Source organism: Hoplias malabaricus, chromosome 15, assembly GCF_029633855.1.
Source record: "Hoplias malabaricus isolate fHopMal1 chromosome 15, fHopMal1.hap1, whole genome shotgun sequence".
NCBI lineage: Eukaryota > Metazoa > Chordata > Actinopteri > Characiformes > Erythrinidae > Hoplias > Hoplias malabaricus.
This window is the reverse complement of record NC_089814.1, coordinates 5762788-5782080: the sequence shown is the minus strand read 5'-3', so window position 1 is coordinate 5782080 and position 19293 is coordinate 5762788. Positions and strand designations below refer to the sequence as shown.

Below are 19293 nucleotides of genomic sequence, written 5' to 3'. Positions count from 1 at the left end.
ATCTATTAAGTTACTTTGGTACAATACAACTTACTTAATGAATACACTGAATTTCACTAATGTGACTAAAAGGACTGTGTACTGTGTGGATCTCTTTATTTGTTTATAAATACATTAAATACACCACTGTATTTTGTGTTTGACTGTTTATTTGAAATTGTTGGCCTGTTTATTTAGGCCCAACATTTCTAATGCAATTCTAATATTCCAAAAAATGAACAGCTGATTTTCCCTTTTGTCAGTCCTTTCAGACAAAGTTCTGAGTGGCACCACAAGGTGTTTGGTATTCCACAATGTTTGATAACACAGGATAGTCCTTTACCAATATCTAGGGTGACCAGACGTCCTCTTTTACCTGGACATGTCCTCTTTTTTAAGACTTAAAAAAAATGTCTGGGCAGAATTTCACAATTTCTTTTTGTTTTTCTAGAGCTTACATAGAATTTCGAGAAGCGTTTCGTTCACAAACTAGCCCCGCCCTCCCCTACTCCGATTGGTTCGCTTGAGTGAGAAGGGGGCGTGGTGAAGTAGCCTAAAATCTTCTGATTGGACGGTCTGACTGTAGAGCTACCGTTATTGGTCGATAACCTTCTCTGTACACATTTAATTGGTCAGTCTGCACGTCAGTAGTCCTTGTTTACGTCAGGCAAAGCTCATGTACCCACCCTCATCTCGAGCAGCTATGCCGAAACGTAAATGTAAGTTCTCGGATGAATTAAAAAATAAATTCCCATGTTTTGTGTAGCAAATAAAGGTGTAAAGGACCTAAGAGCACACATAGGTTCAGCTAAGAATACAACGGCAGATCCCCCCGGAGACGTGTCCTCTTTTTCAGCATCTCAGATCTGGTCACCCTACCAATATCTAGGCTTTGTGAAAAAACGAAGCTCACAAAACAAAATAATAGAAGTTTTGTAAAAGCTACACATAACCTTCAATGATTTCAGAATTAAATAAACAGACGTGCATAAACAACACCAGGCAAGGATAAAAAAAATTCTAAAGAACAAAGTCACACTCCAGATTTCTTCACACTAGGACTTTTGGGAACTGAGCCACAGACCAGATTTGTGTTCCGTAGTTGAGCCTTGGTGTCTCAGCTCTAGCACACAGAAGCAAGGGCATGCTCCAAAATACTCAACTAGAGAAAATTCTACAAAAGAAGGATGTGTTTCTCCTGCGAGGGAGGAGTTTTATCATATCAGCAGAAGTGGAGGTGAAAATGAAGATTCCAATGGTAATGATGATAATAATGAGGAAGAAGTATGTCACTAGGCCTCACAAAATAAGTGTAATATGAATAAACAACTTTTTATTTTTTACTGTAAAGAGCATGCACTTGTCAAATGTACCCCACCCACCCCGACCCCATTAAACATCCAGGAGCTGCTGCACGCTGACATGGTGTTGCCTGATGTATACAGCAGTAAACATATCCTGCATGATAACTTGATTTAAACTTGATTACACCAAAGCAGCTGACAACTATGCTCTTCGTGACATGACCAAACACTTATTTGACTGTGATATTCAGTATGCAAAACATACATGAACCTCTCATTACTAACCCAAGTTAAACAGACAAGGCTCAGTGTAACTCAGGAGCTTTCAAAAGTCATCACCCATATGAAATCACACATAGACAAACACAGTGAGGCGGTAGAAACAAAGGAACTTCAGTCGCTCTTTTATCAATATTTAGAAGCAGGGCACCTAACCTCCAAATGCCCAGGCACTGTAGTGGCTACCCACCGCTTTGAGAATGCGTGTGCTCATTGCCCCTAGAATGTGTGAACTAAAATTGCTCACCCGTGTGTGTGTGTGTGTGTATTCACTGCCAGGGTTAGATTAAATGCACAAGGGAATTAATTAAGTATCACTTACACTTAACCTTAAACCCAGCTACTCAAAAAACAAGTGTTAAACTTAGTGTTCTGTACATTCATTAAAGCACATGTCAAACATTTGTTTGATCTATTAACTGAAGCCCTAGGAGTCAAAATGTGCTACTCAGAAGTGAAAAGTTGGTTAAAACAAAAAATGATAATCAGTAACAGAAAGCACTCTTCAAGTATAGTACTATATTTTTGGTGGGTGAGGTCTTTTCAAAGCATAGACATATCTGAAGTCAACAAGCATGTGCTATCCTCTCCTGATTTTGTCTTGTAGTTCAGAGGTCATCACCATCACAAAAACTGACCTGTCAGCTTCACTGAGTCAGGACTGGGGTTTGTACCCAACGGAGACACACTGAAAACCTATGACCTGCTGAGTCACTTTCTTTCTTCGTCTCTCTAACACACACAAAAACAAAAGTGGTCTATTTTAACAGCAGTTTTGCACACAGTTTGGAAAACATATGCACATTAAGTTCAAAAATGTTCACTCCTCTTCGAATGAAGGAAATCGATATAAGGGGCTCGAAACGTCTGCCCCAGGTGTTCTTGCAGTTTGAATAATCACCAGAGAAAAGTCTTGTCAATTGAGCGGGATGCTGAAGAGAAGCTGTACATAAGTCTAAGGTCACCACACCAAATGCCAAGCATCACAGAGGAAGATATAATTTCCCTAGCAATGCAGTGTGAAGCAGCAGGAGAGAGGCAATCCAAAACTAATAATCTGTGTCAGTACATGTCTTCACTAATGCTCGTTTGTCTGAATGCTGTCAAATCTTGAAAGCAATGTTCTAAAACTTAGGTCCCAGATAAGAAGGGTGACCAGATCTGAGATGGTGAAAAAGAGAGGAGGAGGGGGGGTACTACTGAGGTGCAGACTGACCAATTAAATGTTTACAGAGAAGGTTATCGACCAATAACGGTAGCTCTACAGTCAGACCGTCCAATCAGAAGATTTTAGGCTACTTCACCACGCCCCCTTCTCACTCAAACGAACCAGTCGGAGTAGGGGAGGGTGGGACTAGTTTGTGAACAAAATTTCTCGAAGTTCTATGTAAGCTCTAGAAAAACAAAATCCCGGACGTTTGTGAAATTCCGCCCGGACATTTTTTTAAGTCTAAAAACGAGGACATGTCCGGGTAAAAGAGGACGTCTGGTCACCCTACAGATAAGTAAAGGCTTTTAACTGTTAAAAGCTGTGGAGACAAACTCCCTTAGCTATGTCTATACTTCCAATGTGTTTCTACATTTTTATGGGTTAAAAAGCTTATCATAATTATAAAGATTGCCCCGATTGTCCCATAAAGAAACTGCAAGTCATTAAATGACTAAGAAAAGTATGAGCTGCAAATTCTAATGTTTTCAGTGTCAGTTGTAGCTAACAATACTTTCACAGTTCACTCATCGGCAGCCTTGAATCTTTGTTTCAGCTGTGCCCAACCGGTGGACCCAATGGCCTTCTCATACTTTAGTAAGGGTTCCGCCTGTCCCCTGGTTAGTCGCCAAGGGGAACATGACCCAGCAGTCTTTCGCTTCAGACAGGTCTGGAGATGTTGCTCCTTCTCTCTGTGCCCACAACTTATCACTGCACCAGGAATTTATTACACCACTGCTGCTATACGGTTTCCCAATGTATAAAAATATAACACCAAGCATCTCAAAGCTTTAACTCAGGGACTAGCCCAGACTAGTTTAGATCTCCACTGGCTTTACACACTGATTAAAGCCATAGTTTAAAATGTAGGTGGGTTTCCAACAAGTAAAATCATCTTATTACAGTAGGTATTAGTTATTAATTAATATACACTCTAAAACGGATATAAAACAATAAATACAATTTATTTGTTAACATTTTAAACGCTGAATATTAAATAAATAGTAACAGATACCTTCTACATCTTCAGTGGGAGGCTTACAGCACATACCAGAACACTTTAACTAAACATTCATACGGCTAATTACATTGCATTGCAAGTGTAGGACTCAGTGTGACTATAAATATGTAATATTCAGCCACAAGTAATTTTAGATCATGTCTTAAAAATAAAAGACAGATGTCAGGCTGGAAATATTAAAAAGAGGCCGAAAAGTAATTCTCTTGTTGTTTTCATTCATTTAAAATGAGGAACAGTGCAATATTCAAAACCCTGCATTTCATTGTCTACAGTAAACATTTATTCTGGCAGAGTTAGGCTAACACACACTTGCCTCAGACAACCTCAGACTTCTGAGGAGTCTGAACTGGATGAGGAAGGTATCTACATGAGCACTGAGCCAGTTAAATGTCAGTCATTCACCCACAGAGCTGACGTGTGATGAACCTACTGTACACTATTAACAGGAAGCCAACACAAACTGGGAGAGAGAAAGAGAGAGATCAGGAGAAAGATAGAGAGTGAGAGAAAATCGATGTAAGGGCAGCTCGCTTCAGCAGTTGACATAGACCCTGCTAGGAAATCAAGATTGTGTTTATGGGCCCGACCATTCATTCATTCATTCATTATCTGTAAGTGCTTATCCAGTTCAGGGTCGCGGTGGGGCCAGAGCCTGAGCCTATCTGGAGTCTTTGGGTGCAAGGCAGGAATACACCCTGGAGGGGGAGCCAGTCCTTAACAGGGCAACACACACACTTACACCTATGGGCACTTTTTTATAAAGTCGCCAATCCACCTACCAATGTGTGTTTTTGGACTGTGGGAGGAAACCGGAGCACCCGGAGGAAACCCACACAGACACAGGGAGAACACACCACACTCCTCACAGACAGTCACCCGGAGGAAACCCACGCAGACACAGGGAGAACACACCACACTCCTCACAGACAGTCACCCGGAGGAAACCCAAGCAGACACAGGAAGAACACACCACACTCCTCACAGACAGTCCTCCAGGTCCCTGCAGCTGTGTGACTGCGACACTACCTGCTGCGCCACCGTGCCGCCCTGGGCCCGATCAATACACATCAATTTACTTATTCTTACATATCAGTGATTTTATATGTGTTGTTTATCTGGATTATATTCAGAGTGGGATTATACACATAAAAAATTTGTAAATAAAGTGTAAATCCACCCAAGACCCATTTAAAAGTCTGAAATCCAATCACTGAAACCAGCCTGATGTTTTATAAATTTAAATGTTGCCGTCTACCAAATCCTGCCCAATAAAACCAAAAGCCCTGTACCATACAAGAAAAGCCCACCAATAAAATCCCTGTTCTACATGTATGTCATGACAGGAGAAAGGCTAATCATGGAGGACACACATGGATAAAGTTTGGGAGAAATGGTTAAACCATTTTTAAACAAAAAAAATGTACAAAACCAATCAATCAGTGCTCAAAGATATATCAAGAGCAAAAGAAGAAACGTGGAAATGAAAACGATAAAACCATAAGGATGTAATTCACACACTAGTCGTGTGAAACCAGCAGGTGAAAGTGACATCTTAGACATCGTAAAGCAAAAGTGTTTGAAGGTAAAAAATTTGACAAATATCATTTGATATTAAAATTAACACTGGCACGGTGGTGCAGCAGGTAGTGTCGCAGTCACACAGCTCCAGGGACCTGGAGGTTGTGGGTTCGATGCCCGCTCCGGGTGACTGTCTGAGGAGTGTGGTGTGTTTCCTCCGGGTGACTGTCTGTGAGGAGTGTGGTGTGTTCTCCCTGTGTCTGCGTGGGTTTCCTCCAAGTGACTGTCTGTGAGGAGTGTGGTGTGTTCTCCCTGTGTCTGCGTGGGTTTCCTCCGGGTGACTGTCTGTGAGGAGTGTGGTGTGTTCTCCCTGTGTCTGAGTGGGTTTCCTCCGAGTGACTGTCTGTGAGGAGTTGGTGTGTTCTCCCTGTGTCTGCGTGGGTTTCCTCCGGGTGGACTGTCTGTGAGGAGTGTGGTGTGTTCTCCCTGTGTCTGAGTGGGTTTCCTCCGAGTGACTGTCTGTGAGGAGTTGGTGTGTTCTCCCTGTGTCTGCGTGGGTTTCCTCCGGGTGACTGTCTGTGAGGAGTGTGGTGTGTTCTCTCTGTGTCTGCGTGGGTGTCCTCCGGGTGCTCCAGTTTCCTCCCACAGTGCAAAAACACACGTTGGTAGGTGGATTGGTGACTCAAATGTGTCCGTAGGTGTGAGTGTGTAAGTGAATGTGTGTGTTGCTCTGTTAAGGACTGGCGCCCCCTCCAGGGTGTATTCCTGCCTTGCGCCCAATGATTCCAGGTAGGCTCTGGACCCACCGCGACCCTGAATTGGATAAGCAGTTACAGATAATGAATGAACGAAGTCCTAATGATATATACATGCTCGTCCACATTTCCTCTGAAATCAAGGATAGTTTATAGAGGGTTTGTCCCATTTTGGTGCAGAATGCTTCTCTCATTCTTCTGGGAAGGCAGAACACCAGAAGCTGTAGCATAGCTGTGTGTAATTCAACCAGCTGTCTTTATTAGTGCAGTCAGAAAACATTACGATGTTGATGACGGATTACAGGTTTGGCACTCCAGCTCATCCCAAAGTCATAGGGCAGTGCTCCATCACTCCCAAGAATGCTGTTCCAGTGCTCCACAATCCAATGCTGGTGGGTTTTACACCCCAAAAGTCAACCCTTAGCATTGGGTTTTATGTCCCCAGGCTCATGTACAGCTGCTCTGGTCTATGTCAATGAAGATTATGTAAACGTTGTGCATGCAATGAGTGCAGTACCTTCTGCTTGTTAACCTACTCATGTCTTGACTTGAATTTTAAATGACTTATTCATACTACTTATATGCAGAGACAATATATATATATATATACACACCAGCTGGATTTTTTCTGTTGTAGCTAATCATCATAAAACAAGCCGTGGCGAATGTCTTTACCATGTTAACATCTACTCTAAAGCAACCCAAAATCTGGTCTTATCTAACACCATGACCTGTGATTTCTCATTAGGCACAATTCACAACCAAACTGAACCATGGCTCAGTTCTGCATAATGGTTAGGTTCTGCATAAATTCAGTGGAAATGTCTCCCTAATTGCTGACGTAAATAGAAATGAAGCAGCAAAGTGACAGCATTGTGTTATAATAAAGGGTCGCGATTCAGAAAGTGGTGCTTCATGCATCAAAATCAGTCATTAGATGTCATAAAAGTTGCTTTAGTCAATTTCACACCAGAAAGTGTTATGACAGCTGACACTTGCTGGAACGAGTCTTTGTGGATGTTTATGAAGGTTAACGTCGGTTCTCATGAAAGGCTTATTCGGGTGTCATGCCATGGCCATTGATGTTTTGTTCTGGGTTAAAAGATGGTTTTCTGTGTGAAATAAACACATCAGTGCGGGGCAAAGAGGAGCAGAAACGCCTGAACAATCACTGTGATCTTTCTGTTACACAATGAATAATGCTGTTGTGAATATGTGTGATTTAAATGTGTACACTGGTTTCATATAAAATGTGTTTTACATCAACAAAATTACTGCTCTTCATTTTGCCAACCAATTCTTGTTTGAACGCGTCTTTATAGACGTTTGTGCCGATTTACTTCAGCTGTCATGAAAAGCTTATGTAGAATTCAGGGGTCCTGGGTTCAGTCCTCACCTCAGTTAACTGTTCATGAAATGTTTGGTGTCTGTGTGGGTTTCCGTTCCCAACTACAGTCCTATAATATATGTTTGTAGGTTGATTGTCTATGCAAAAATATCCTCTGGCATGAGCTTGTGAGTGACTGGGTGAGTGTGTGATGCCCTTGGATGGACTGGCACAGTGTCCAAATGTGCCCCTGTCTTGTGCCCAGGGTCCAGACTCACCGCAACCTTGATGAGGAATACAGCTGTTACAGAAGATTAACGAATGAACGAAGGTCTATTCTCCAGTCCCTGAGGAATATGGCGTTGAATGACGTTAATATAATGCAGTTATTAGAGTGGAAATAGTGTACTCATTTAAAACTAATCGTTTCAAAGATATTCCTTTTTCAGGACACTGTAATTCAGACTGGAAGACAGAAAAAAAACACTAACCACAGCTGGGGAGTTTGCAGAGCAATCCAAGGCAAAGCTGCAGAGACTGAAGCACTAGTCTGACAGGTCTACTGTACAAACAGCTAGGCTGCATGAATGAAAATGCAGAGAAAATAGAAAAGTGGCAACTCAAACTTCACAATTCCGAGAAGGCTCATAATGTCGTGACACCCAGCAAGCTATCCACATCAAAATGTACCTGAGAATAAACTACAATTACGACAAAATCCCCAAGGCACACTTACCTCTCTTCCCTGTGTCATTCACACCCAGCCAGACTTCGATAGTTAGCTTACTGGCTAACGGCTCTTAAAAACGGCTCATGACGTGCGATAAACCAACTCTTCGGGCTTTGGATAACCGTAAATATTAGCTACAAGCGTTTGTTACTGATGTCAGAATTTAGTTCTGCGATATCTTTGCTGAAACGCGGTTTAAAAGATCCGTGTCGAGGCGGTCGCTTTACTGAGATCAGCCGTGACTGTTGCCATGAGGAGCGGCTCGATGGCAGCGATGAACATCTCACATAACGAATCGGTTCGTTTCAACAGATTCTTTTCAGTGTTTCAGTGGAACCGATTCACAACTGAATTAAATGTGCAATTACGTAACCATCGTATCCCACGAAGCATAAATTGGTGGTTATTTATAATATAAGAGAATTACGAAGGTATAAAAAGGCACAAATATACAGAGACACAACATTAAAACATTTGACAGGTGAAGTATGTAAAAATGACTCTCTTGACAACTGTAAAAGTGTGTGATGTGTTTGATATCAGAAAGGGACCAGAAGCAGGAAAGGTAATATATTTAAGTATCTGAGCGAGTGTGACAGAGGCCAGATTGTATTATTATTATTATTATTATTATTATTATTACATGATATAAAGGGTGGCATGGTGGCACAGCAGGTAGTGTCGCAGTCCCAGAGCTCCAGAGACATGGAGGATCTGGGTTCAAGTGCCTTGAATCTATGGCGACTGTCTGTATGTTTTCCTTGTGTCCACGTGGGTTTCCTCCGGGTGCTCCGGTTTCCTCCCACGGTCCAAAAACACACGGAAGGTGGACTGGTGACTGAAAAAAGTGTCCCTAGGTGTGAATGTGTGAGTGTGTGTCACCTTGTGAAGGACTGGCGCCCCCTCAAGGGTGTGTTCCTGCCTTCCGCCCAGTGATTCCGGGTAGGCTCTGGACCCACCGTGACCCTGAACTTGATAAGCGCCATATCTATGGACACTTTTGAGTCGCTAATCCACCTACCAAAATGTGGCTTTGGACCGTGGGAGGAACCCGGAGCATCCAGCGGAAACCCACATGGACAACACCAAAGGGGAAAAATATTTTTATAAATATTAACCAATAAAATAAAATTTTAAACACTTATCTATGATAAACCATAAACACTGTACTTGTTCAAAGGCTCAGTTATGCATAAATGCCATAGCATTCACTCACCAATATCAAGATATTATTTAATAAATAAATAAATAATTAAATAAAAATAGGGCGGCAAGGTGGCGCAGCAGGTAGTGTCGCAGTCACACAGCTCCAGGGGCGTGGAGGATGTGGGTTCAAGTCCCGCTTCGGGTGACTGTCTGTGAGGAGTGTGGTGTGTTCTTTCTGTGTCTGCGTGGGTTTCCTCCGGGTGACTGTCTGTGAGGAGTGTGGTGTGTTCTCCCTGTGTCTGCGTGGGTTTCCTCCGGGTGACTGTCTGTGAGGAGTGTGGTGTGTTCTTTCTGTGTCTGCGTGGGTTTCCTCCGGGTGACTGTCTGTGAGGAGTGTGGTGTGTTCTCTCTGTGTCTGCGTGGGTATCTTCCGGGTGACTGTCTGTGAGGAGTGTGGTGTGTTCTCCCTGTGTCTGTGTGGGTTTCCTCCGGGTGACTGTCTGTGAGGAGTGTGGTGTGTTCTCCCTGTGTCTGCGTGGGTTCCTCCCACGGTCCAAAAACACACGTTGGTAGGTGGATTGGTGACTCAAAAGTGTCCGTAGGTGTGAGTGTGTGAGTGAATGTGTGTCTGTGTTGCCCTGTGAAGGACTGGCGCCCCCTCCAGGGTGTATTCCCGCCTTGTGCCCAATGATTCCAGGTAGGCTCTGGACCCACCATGACCCTGAACTGGATAATCACTTACAGATAATGAATGAATGAATGAATGAATAATAATAATAATAATAACTTTAATTGGAGAGCTCTCTGATCTCATGTATACACCAGGTGCTTAATGCAGCAGAATGAGTTTGGAAATTTATTACAATCCACTACAGCAGGGTAAAAAACATTAGCCCAGCCACAAAAGCATATGATTATCTGGAAGACTGCCTAACAAAAGCAATTCAAAATGGTTTCATATTTGCCATATACTAATACTTAACAGTGTACTACACAGGGGATGTGCAAGTCTGAATTTCTGAAACAGACAAAATGGTTATTCAGGTTTTGGTTTTTGCTTAATTTCATTCTGTTTTGCTTGGTGTGGTATCTGTAACAAAACACAGCTGAATTTTAAATTGTAGAATTATGTTTTACTTCAGAATAAAATCAAACTTTGGGTCCTGAGGCTAATAGAGGCTGGACAGGATGTTCCTCTTCAGTTCTAGGAGAGACTTAGTAAATGTGCTGTTGGGGGGTTATTTGTTTGTTTGTTTTTGTATTTCTACCAGTTGTTTGGTGGGAAGGTAGTTTTACATACCTTTTAGTTTAGCATTGATTAAGTGTAATCTTCTATCCGTGTTTACTTCTCCCACATGACCATTTGTTAAGCTACTGCACATGAGGAATCTGCTAGACCGAACTACGTAGACTGGGTTATATCCTGTTGGCTAGTGCATGACCGTGAGAGATATTCACTCTGGCGTGTTTCCTGCTCTCTGTCCCTGCCTCTCTTCTGAAGAGGAGGACATTTGAATCAAGGATCATTTGGTTCTGCTGTTCGGTTCATTTAAATGGACAGTTTGAAAGAGTCGGTTCGTGGAAATACACAGAACGCGCATGCGCCTCTCTGGTACGGCTGTTGCGTAAAGAGCCGCTCCTAACGGTGCTGAACAGAGTGCAGTTTGCGTAAATCTCGTTGTCAGTGAAACGTAACGAATAATAATTAAAAAGATCAACCAAAGTTAATAACAATAATAATAAAACAACTAACTGAACCGTTTGTACACATTTAAAAATCGGGTTTATATATTTTCACAATTGAATGTGAAACGTGGCCTACAATTACACGTATACATATAATTACAGTGGGTGGGTAGTGTCTTGATGGTGGGATTAGTGGGTGGACAGTGTTTTTAAGGTGAGATTAGTGCATGAGCATAATAAATATATATTATGGGGTTGGTTGGTGGGTACAGTGTTGACTGTGGGATTAGAGTGGTCATGGTGTTTGATAGTGGGGTTGAGTGGTGCCAATATGTTGATGGTGTTGTTAGTTGGAGGGGGGCAGTGTGTTCACAGTAAACAATTAGCCTTTGATTCAACGTTGAAATAACGTAAAGAATGCCGTCTAATCAACGTTCTCTTAAGGTTGAAAATGAAAGTTGAAAAGGCGTCCAAACACAGACTTTGAAAAGACGACTATTAGACGTATTTTGGACGTCCATTGACGTTATTAATTGGTCCCGAAATAAATGACTTGTATAAAACGTATTTTGGACGTCCACTGACGTTATCGATTGGTCACCACTTAACTAACTTATTAAGATGGATTTTGGACGTCCATTGACGTTTAAAACATGTCCTTGACGGACAGACTACTTTTAGACCTATTTTAAACGTCCAGGGACGTTCCTTGTTTACTGGGTTAATTGTGGCATTAGTGGGTGGGCCATATGATGATATCGGGATTAGTGTGTGGGCAATGAATGTATTTATGAAGCTGACTTGACTGAATTAGTGTGTTAATGAGCAGTGATGTGATGTCAGTGGGTGAGCAGTGTACTCATTGTGAACAAGTGACTGGACAGTGGTTGTTGGCGGTGGGGTTCGTGAGGGGGGGTACTGTGTGTCCAGCCTGTTGATAGAGAGCTTAGTGGGTGGGCACTGTGCTGATAGTGGAATCAGTGTATTGGCAGTGTGTTTATGACTGTTGATGGTGGCGTTAGTGGGTGGGCAGTGTGTTGGTGATGGTGAGGGCTTTGTGAGTGGCTGGTAAACAGGGGGACATCACCATCACCGGATTGAGGAAACTGACGCGGCCACGTGTGAATCCGCCCGCGCGCTAAAAGCCGCTCCGCTGCCTTCCCTCGTTCATTCATCCTCGCATTCCTCCGTGATGATGCGCGTGCTCGTCTCCGCCGTGTTGTTGGCTCTCCTGCCGCGGAGTCTCGCGTGGAGCACGAGCGCGAGGTACGCCACGAGCTGCCCGGAGCGGTGTCGCGTGGAGCTGTGCAGCACGGCGGGCGCGCGCTGCGAGTTCACGCTGCTGGATGACTGCGGCTGCTGCAGCGTGTGCGCGGCGAGACGCGGGGAGCCCTGTTACCGCACCGTGTCCGCAATGAACGGAGTGAAGTGTGGACCCGGACTCTTCTGTCACTTCTATAAAGACGAGGACGAGTACGGAGAGGAGTACGGAGTGTGCAAAGGTGGGAGAGTGAGAGAGAGAGAGAGAGAGAAAGAGAGATAGAAAGAGAGAGAGAGATAGAGAGAGAGCAGTTTGGATGGAAGTGTGATTTAGAGTATCAGTGAAAGACAATGGGAATATCGCAGGCTGTAAAACTGCCTTTAATGTGTGTATGGACGCAGTAAATATGACTTAAGAATTAAAACAGAGTGCATAGATCTTGTTCAAAATCTGTTTATAGTGATAATGCAGCAAATAAGTGGAAATTTCCACTAAAACATCCAATTAAATTCAATTAAATATTAGTTTCTCTTCAAAAAGTCAGGATCACAATGTTCACAATCAGAATCTATTTATTTATTAGTATTAGATACATACGAGGTATTGTAGACTCATGAATGGCTTATAACACCGTAAACAAACCCGAATCATACACAGACATTTGTACATAATACAGAGAGTGTAAGACATTAAGAAAAGAAAATAAGAGGCGATAAACACGTGAAAACAATCAGTAAATTACAGCTGTGACTGTAAATCTGAAAGAGCCAGGTACTGAATAGGTGAGTGTGGAGTTATGAGCTGAGTCAGAGGAGACATATCATTAGAATCTCCAATCTACAGAGCATTATGGAGTTGTAGGAACATTGTACTGTTTTGCACACATTGCGTATGCGTTATCGTACATGAGAGCTGGGCCACAGCACAGATTACAGCACATCATCACCCATTCTGTTTAAATATCACCTACAGGACCCTCTTCTACTGGTGTTCGGGTTTCTGGAGAATTTGTGCGATTTTAACACACTATAATGTATTGTATGTTGCTTGTAACAGTAGCAGAACTGTGGGAATTTGATTGCATTCGGCCCAAGGGCATAAGCGAGGTAAGATACTGATGTTGAATGATTAGCAAAGGCTCATATACAACGCTCAAGCTCATCCCAGAGATATTGGGCGGTATGCCATCGTTGCAGACAATGCCGTTCTGCTGCTTTACAGCTCAATGCTGGATGGCTTCATACCCCTCTATTTAATGTTTTGCATTGGGAATGGTAACCTGTTGCTCATGTATGGCTGCTTCAGAGCATCTTAAAGTATAGAAAATATGCCTACAAGTTTTGAAAGGTACTCAAGGCCCTGTCAGTAGAGGGTATCAGCCCAGTGACAGGGTTTGTACAGTTTCATTCTGAACGTGCAATGTTACACGCCTCAATGGGAGTGTTGGGTTCTGAGTAATAAAGCTATTCATTTATTTTATTTACCACAGTTTTACTCTTTTCTGAGAGATATCTACAGCTGAGGGATTAAGAGAGTAACTGTAAAAATGCACTGAATTTTGCAGGTACTGATGTCTCGAATGCTTCTGGTGAACACTGGCGGTTCAGTTTAGTTTAGTTCTGTTTAATTGCCGTGTATATAATCTTCTGCAACAGTCATTGTCCTAAAGGAAGCTTTCCAGAAATGTGTGTGCAGCTCCTAATGAGCATCACCCACAGACACAGAGACAGGAAGAAACACTCAAAGGAACTACAACTGAACCAGGGAATCCGTCCCCCTCTGAGACAGCCTTGTTATGAATATGACAAGTTTAAAGGGAAGATTAGACAGAGGCGCTGCATCATTTTAAAGCTTTAGTTTTTATAATGTTTAGTGTAAATGGGACCTAAGACGCATCATTTGCACACACACAGTTCAAATATGTCAAACAATATTAAACTTTATTTAAAAATGTATAACTAATACATAGATATAGCTGCTTTGTAAATTATGACACTAGTATGCTGTGTGTGTGTGTGTGTGTGTGTGTGTGTGCATCCACCTTGGCGTTATTACAGATCGGTTAATGTATTTTGTAGGAATACCATACAATTCCACATAAATTACAATCCCTCCTGTGAAAAGAGAATAAATCTTTATTGTGTAACGAGGGTGATGCCATGTAAAAGGCACCTTTTTTTCCTCTCTTTCAGACTGCCCATACGGCACATACGGTGTTGAGTGTCGGAAAAATTGCAACTGTAAAGGCGGAGGACTGTGCGACCGAGAGACAGGGGCATGTCTCAGCTTTAAATTCTACACCAAACTGGCCAGCAAGCTCAAGGCACATGAGGGTCAGTCTTTATATATCAAGTATAAAATATACAACAACCGCCTCATCGTTGTTCACACTGTGTGTGTGTGTTTGTACTTTCATCCCTGTGTGTGTTATGCTTTTAGCCTTCCATGGTTATATCTCTGGCTCTGTATAAAGCACATAATTGTTGTCCAATGTAAACCATGTATCTCCAAAACAGAGACTTTATAGCAGAAGGAAAAACTTTTAGTGGAAGTCAATGTAAAAAATAATTTTATTTGGGAGCTTTTTAATTGGTCCTTTCATTTTGACATGTGAAGAAATTGTTCAAATGTTTCCACTGGACAGCAACTATAAGTATTTATATATTACATGTCATTCCTACTTCCTTACAGTCCATATATCAGTTATTTAGAGTCCAACAGTTAGTGCCTGTCGTAACAAAGTAATTATTCAACTGCAAAGCCATTTCAGGCCATTAGTATTGACCTATACATTATAAAATGCTTGTAAAATGTAACTAGCAGTCTTAATCGCGTAAATAATATGTGTAGCTCTTGTAAGGTTGTCATATGTATGGTTCCTTTCAGTATATTAACAGTGTGAGAAGTGTGTGATAAAGGTTCTGATGATTTTACTCCACAGGAAATGAGGTGGCATCAGGAGATGGAGACAGCAGTAACAGCAGCAGCACTGAGGCTGGACACACAAACCGGTCCCCTGCTTCAAAACTCGCCCCTCGCTGACCACAACCCATTCACTCATGGCCTAGTCAGTCCACGTGTAGCAAAGTAAATTAAAGACAAAAAGGAATATATTTTAATATGTTTAAAAATGTATTAATAATATAGCAGAGTTTTTGTACAATATTTGAGAATGTCATGTTGTTTTGTTATACCCGTGTGTGTGCATCTAGAGCTAAACATGTAGTAAGGTCCAAAAGTCTTTTTTTTCAGGTAAATCTGAACTTGTTTACAGCAGAAATGTAAGAAATTTGAAATTTTGAGCCAAAAAAAAATATTAAAAATGGTCAAATCAAACTGAATCTTGTTTGTGACGTTGACCATGTAGCGAACGGTCAGAGTGCTAAGCTAATGTGCTAATATGATACAAATTGTTTGCTACATTAGAAAAGGATGCTAAATAGAAGAGGACAGCCATTTCTCTTGTGGTCTCAGACCTTTGGACCCTGCTGGGTGTTTACCCTCTGTATTAACAGTTTGGAAACGTCATCCTCTTTTCAGCATTGAATTACATTAGGTTCAGGCCAATATTAAGCATCTACAGGAGCTCTCAAAGTGCAGAACGTCTAGTATTTTAGGACAACATTTTTCTGTGTACTGAATGGTTGACCATTTTAAAACCCCTCCGGATTTATTTTGAGGAAAACAGAATCCCAGGTGTAAATATTTGTGCCAGTATCTGCGTGTGACAGGAATATCCGGGAATGCCTTTTTGCCCAAAAGTGAATTTTGATGTCCCTAAACCTTTGATGAGTACACACTCATATTATGAATGTAAGTGTATATTATTTATGTAATCATAGCCGAAGTCATATTTCCGTAAAGACATAATTTTTTTCAGAAGCCACACACCTGCAAATATGTATTCGGATTTTCTTTTCTACTGAATCATTACGTCACTCAGCCCACTTTGGTTTGGTCACTTAATGTGATGTGATTTGTCCTGAGGCTATTTTCAGGTTGAAGAGATGACACTTAGAACTCAGGCTTGTCTCTCACTCTGTGTGTGTGTGTGTGTGTGTGTTTTCCCTTTTGCCATGTTAAGTTCTGTATTGTCTCTAATCTATTTGGAATTATGCTCCTGGATTTTTGAGATTTAAACCCTTGGATGTTTTGTGACATCCCCAAACAAGACCCTGCTCTGATGTTAAATTAAACTGAACTTTAATAAATTAAATGCTTGCTTCATTTTCCTTGGTGAGTGTGTGTTATGGTTCATTATAAAAAAAAAGAATGTCATTCAAATGTCACTACAACAATGAAGTCAGTAAATAAGTCAACGTCGTTCAGAGAAAAGGGTCTAGGTCTGAGTGAAATGGCAGAGCTCAAGTTCATGAAGCTTGTGCAGTGTGTAATAATAAAAACCTTATAATATTCTATTTTCATGATTCACAAGGTGCTGTGTAGATCCATCTTTTTTAAACGGACATTCAGATAAATATATCATTACATTCATATCAGAACTTACATTATAAATGATAGCTGCAACTGGCATCTTCCAACATTTTTTGGAATAAAATCTTGTCACAGGGACAGCTGAATTACAGTAAACATTACATTTTGGAGATACACAGTTTTGCTTTTACACTGACTTTCTATTAATTAATTCCTCACCCTAATCTCAAACCAAAACCAAAACCCAAGCCTAAACCATTAGCAGACATTAGCAACACATTCAAAAACCTAAACCTAATACTAAACCTTAATTCACAATCTTAGTACTCATTCTAGCTGAGCCTCAGTTCAAAATCTAAACCTAATTATAAATCTTAAGCATGATTTTTACTTTTACTGAGCCTCATTTTAAAACCTAACCCTTACACTGAGCACTAATAGCTAATGCTAATTGTAATGGAACCCTATTTCGACCACTAAACCGTGGGGGAGGGGTGATGAGCTCTCGTCCCTCGCCGTATGCTTAGCTGAACCTATATGTGCTTTTAGGTCCTTTACACCTTTATTTACTACACAAAACATGGGAATTTCTTTTTTACTTCATCTGAGAACTTACATTTACGTTTCGGCATAGCTGCTCGAGATGAGGGTAGGTACATGAGCTTTGCCTGACGTAAACAAGGACTGCTGACGTGAAGACTGACCAATTAAATGTTTACAGAGAAGGTTATCGATCAATAACGGTAGCTCTACAGTCAGACCGTCCAATCCGAAGATGTTAGGCTACTTCACCACGCCCCCTTCTCACGCAAGCGAACCAATCGGAGTAGAGGAGGGCGGGACTAGTTTGTGAACGAAACTTCTCGAAGTTCTGTGTAAGCTCTAGAAAAACAAAATCCCGGACGTTTGTGAAACTCCGCCCGAACATTATTTTAAGTCTAAAAAAGAGGACATGTCCGGGTAAAAGAGGACGTCTGGTCACACTACACTGAGCGCTAATAGCTAATGCTAATTGTAATGGAACCCTATTTCGTCCACTACACCTAACCCTAAACCTGAAATCTAACAATAACTCCATTGGATCTTCATTTCAAAATCTAACCCTATCCCTAAGCCCCAAGCCTAATGCTCATTCTCTCTGAACGTCATTTCAAAATCAATCCCTAAACCTTAAACCTAATTATTACACAAATGGAGCATAATTTCACAATCAAACCCTAAGCCCTAAATCTAAATCTAAACCCTATAAAATGTAAACTTAACCCTGAACACTAAACCCTAAACTTAAGTCTTACTCTAACCCAACAACATGCACAAATCTAGACCAAATTCTAAACCCTGAACCTAAGAATCAGAATTCAGCCTGAAATCTAAACCCAACCCCAAGCTTAAACTCAACCCAAAAACTCAAACCTGAATAAAATGAACTCCTCTGAACTCTGCCACTAACTAAAGACAGAAACAGAGCATCATTGTCCCTGAAGTTTCACACTGAAATACAGCATCGTGCCCAGTTCCTTTCCTCTTTCTCACCATTTAAACATCAGCTCAGATGCACCTTGTCCAGGAAAGCTCTAAAAATACCCCGGGCATGTTAAAAATACCCCTGCGAGCCCTCACCTCGGAGCTCTTCATATGAGGCTGTTTTCCAGCAGCCCACTTGTTTATTTCCTGTGCTTCCTGACACCTGTGAAAATGGCCTTACTTCCTGTTGTTGTTGTGTCTGAGCTGGAGGAGAAAACCTCCTGGAATTTGTCGAGTGACACACGTCACAGGACGGCAAGGCCGAGAGAAACGCACGGCTTCCGGAGCCGCAGATCACTGGGCTTTCCTTCCCAGAGCGTAAATCCAAACACCTAAACATAAACAAGCCCCAGTGTCATGGGAAAAAACACACAGAGCTTCACACAGTGGAATTATTTACCAGCCCCACAGTAATCAGTCAGGAGGATATTATGCAGGGGGTCACTGGGGGCTTCAGGTATTTACCAGAACTTTGTGCCTAGCTGCTTGTCCAACATTTCCAACAGGTTGCTACCCTTGGCTGCAGTGACAGGCACTGACAGGTTCAGGGAGTGGCACAAACTGCAATCACAAGTGCTCCAAAAATTGTAGACAGTTGCATATCCAGTATATTTTTCTGTGTCCGTTTCTGTTCTTTTGGAAAGTTAGAAGAATTCATTTATTATAAGGAACGTCTCTGTATCAAAACATTCAAGTTATGAAGCATTTTCCGTGGCTTACTAATGAGCCTTAGAGGGTAAAAGACCTTGGTTTATAAAAAGAGCTGGAGCATTGAACAATTTGAGCCTTCATTAATAATAAATAATACATTTCTTGTGGAAAAGTCATCTTCCTGATCATGCTTATTTTAGAGAAAATCTATTCACAGCTTTTTCTGCTAAGATTTTCCTCCCTTTCATGCACTATTTCCTCAAGGGACCAGCTTTTTGAATAAGCTCCTGAGAATTCATAGAGCTGTCACTGGGAGAGTAATTCTTCAAACGTGATCAACTGTTTTAGAAGTTCAGGATCAAGCCAGTTCAGGTCAGAGTTTGAGCCGGTCTGTCTGGACAGAGCCGTTTTTGAATGGAATAAGCATTTTGTTTTACTGATTATATACAGTTTGACTGAAGCACTGGACAA

At 41.6% G+C, this 19293-nt stretch overlaps 2 protein-coding genes across 3 annotated transcripts in view; one reads left to right on the top strand and one right to left on the bottom strand.

Annotated features, from left to right (window-relative positions):
• Positions 1–8378, bottom strand: part of LOC136667993 (probable E3 ubiquitin-protein ligase HERC1) — an 81933-nt gene extending 73555 nt beyond the window's left edge. For both annotated transcript variants that reach the window (XM_066645205.1, XM_066645206.1), the window contains exons 1-3: positions 8127–8378; positions 7882–7969; positions 7669–7737 (exon numbers count right to left, since the gene is read on the bottom strand). The gene's annotated coding sequence lies outside the window, so the exon portion shown is untranslated. The remainder of the gene's footprint in view (positions 1–7668; positions 7738–7881; positions 7970–8126) is intronic.
• A 3683-nt stretch (positions 8379–12061) lies between these two features.
• Positions 12062–16386, top strand: esm1 (endothelial cell-specific molecule 1). Its single transcript, XM_066646627.1, has 3 exons — positions 12062–12454; positions 14406–14546; positions 15155–16386. Exons 1-3 carry the CDS (start codon positions 12145–12147, stop codon positions 15253–15255), a joined length of 552 nt encoding a protein of 183 aa, XP_066502724.1. The 5' UTR covers positions 12062–12144; the 3' UTR covers positions 15256–16386.
• Positions 16387–19293: the final 2907 nt, after the last annotated feature.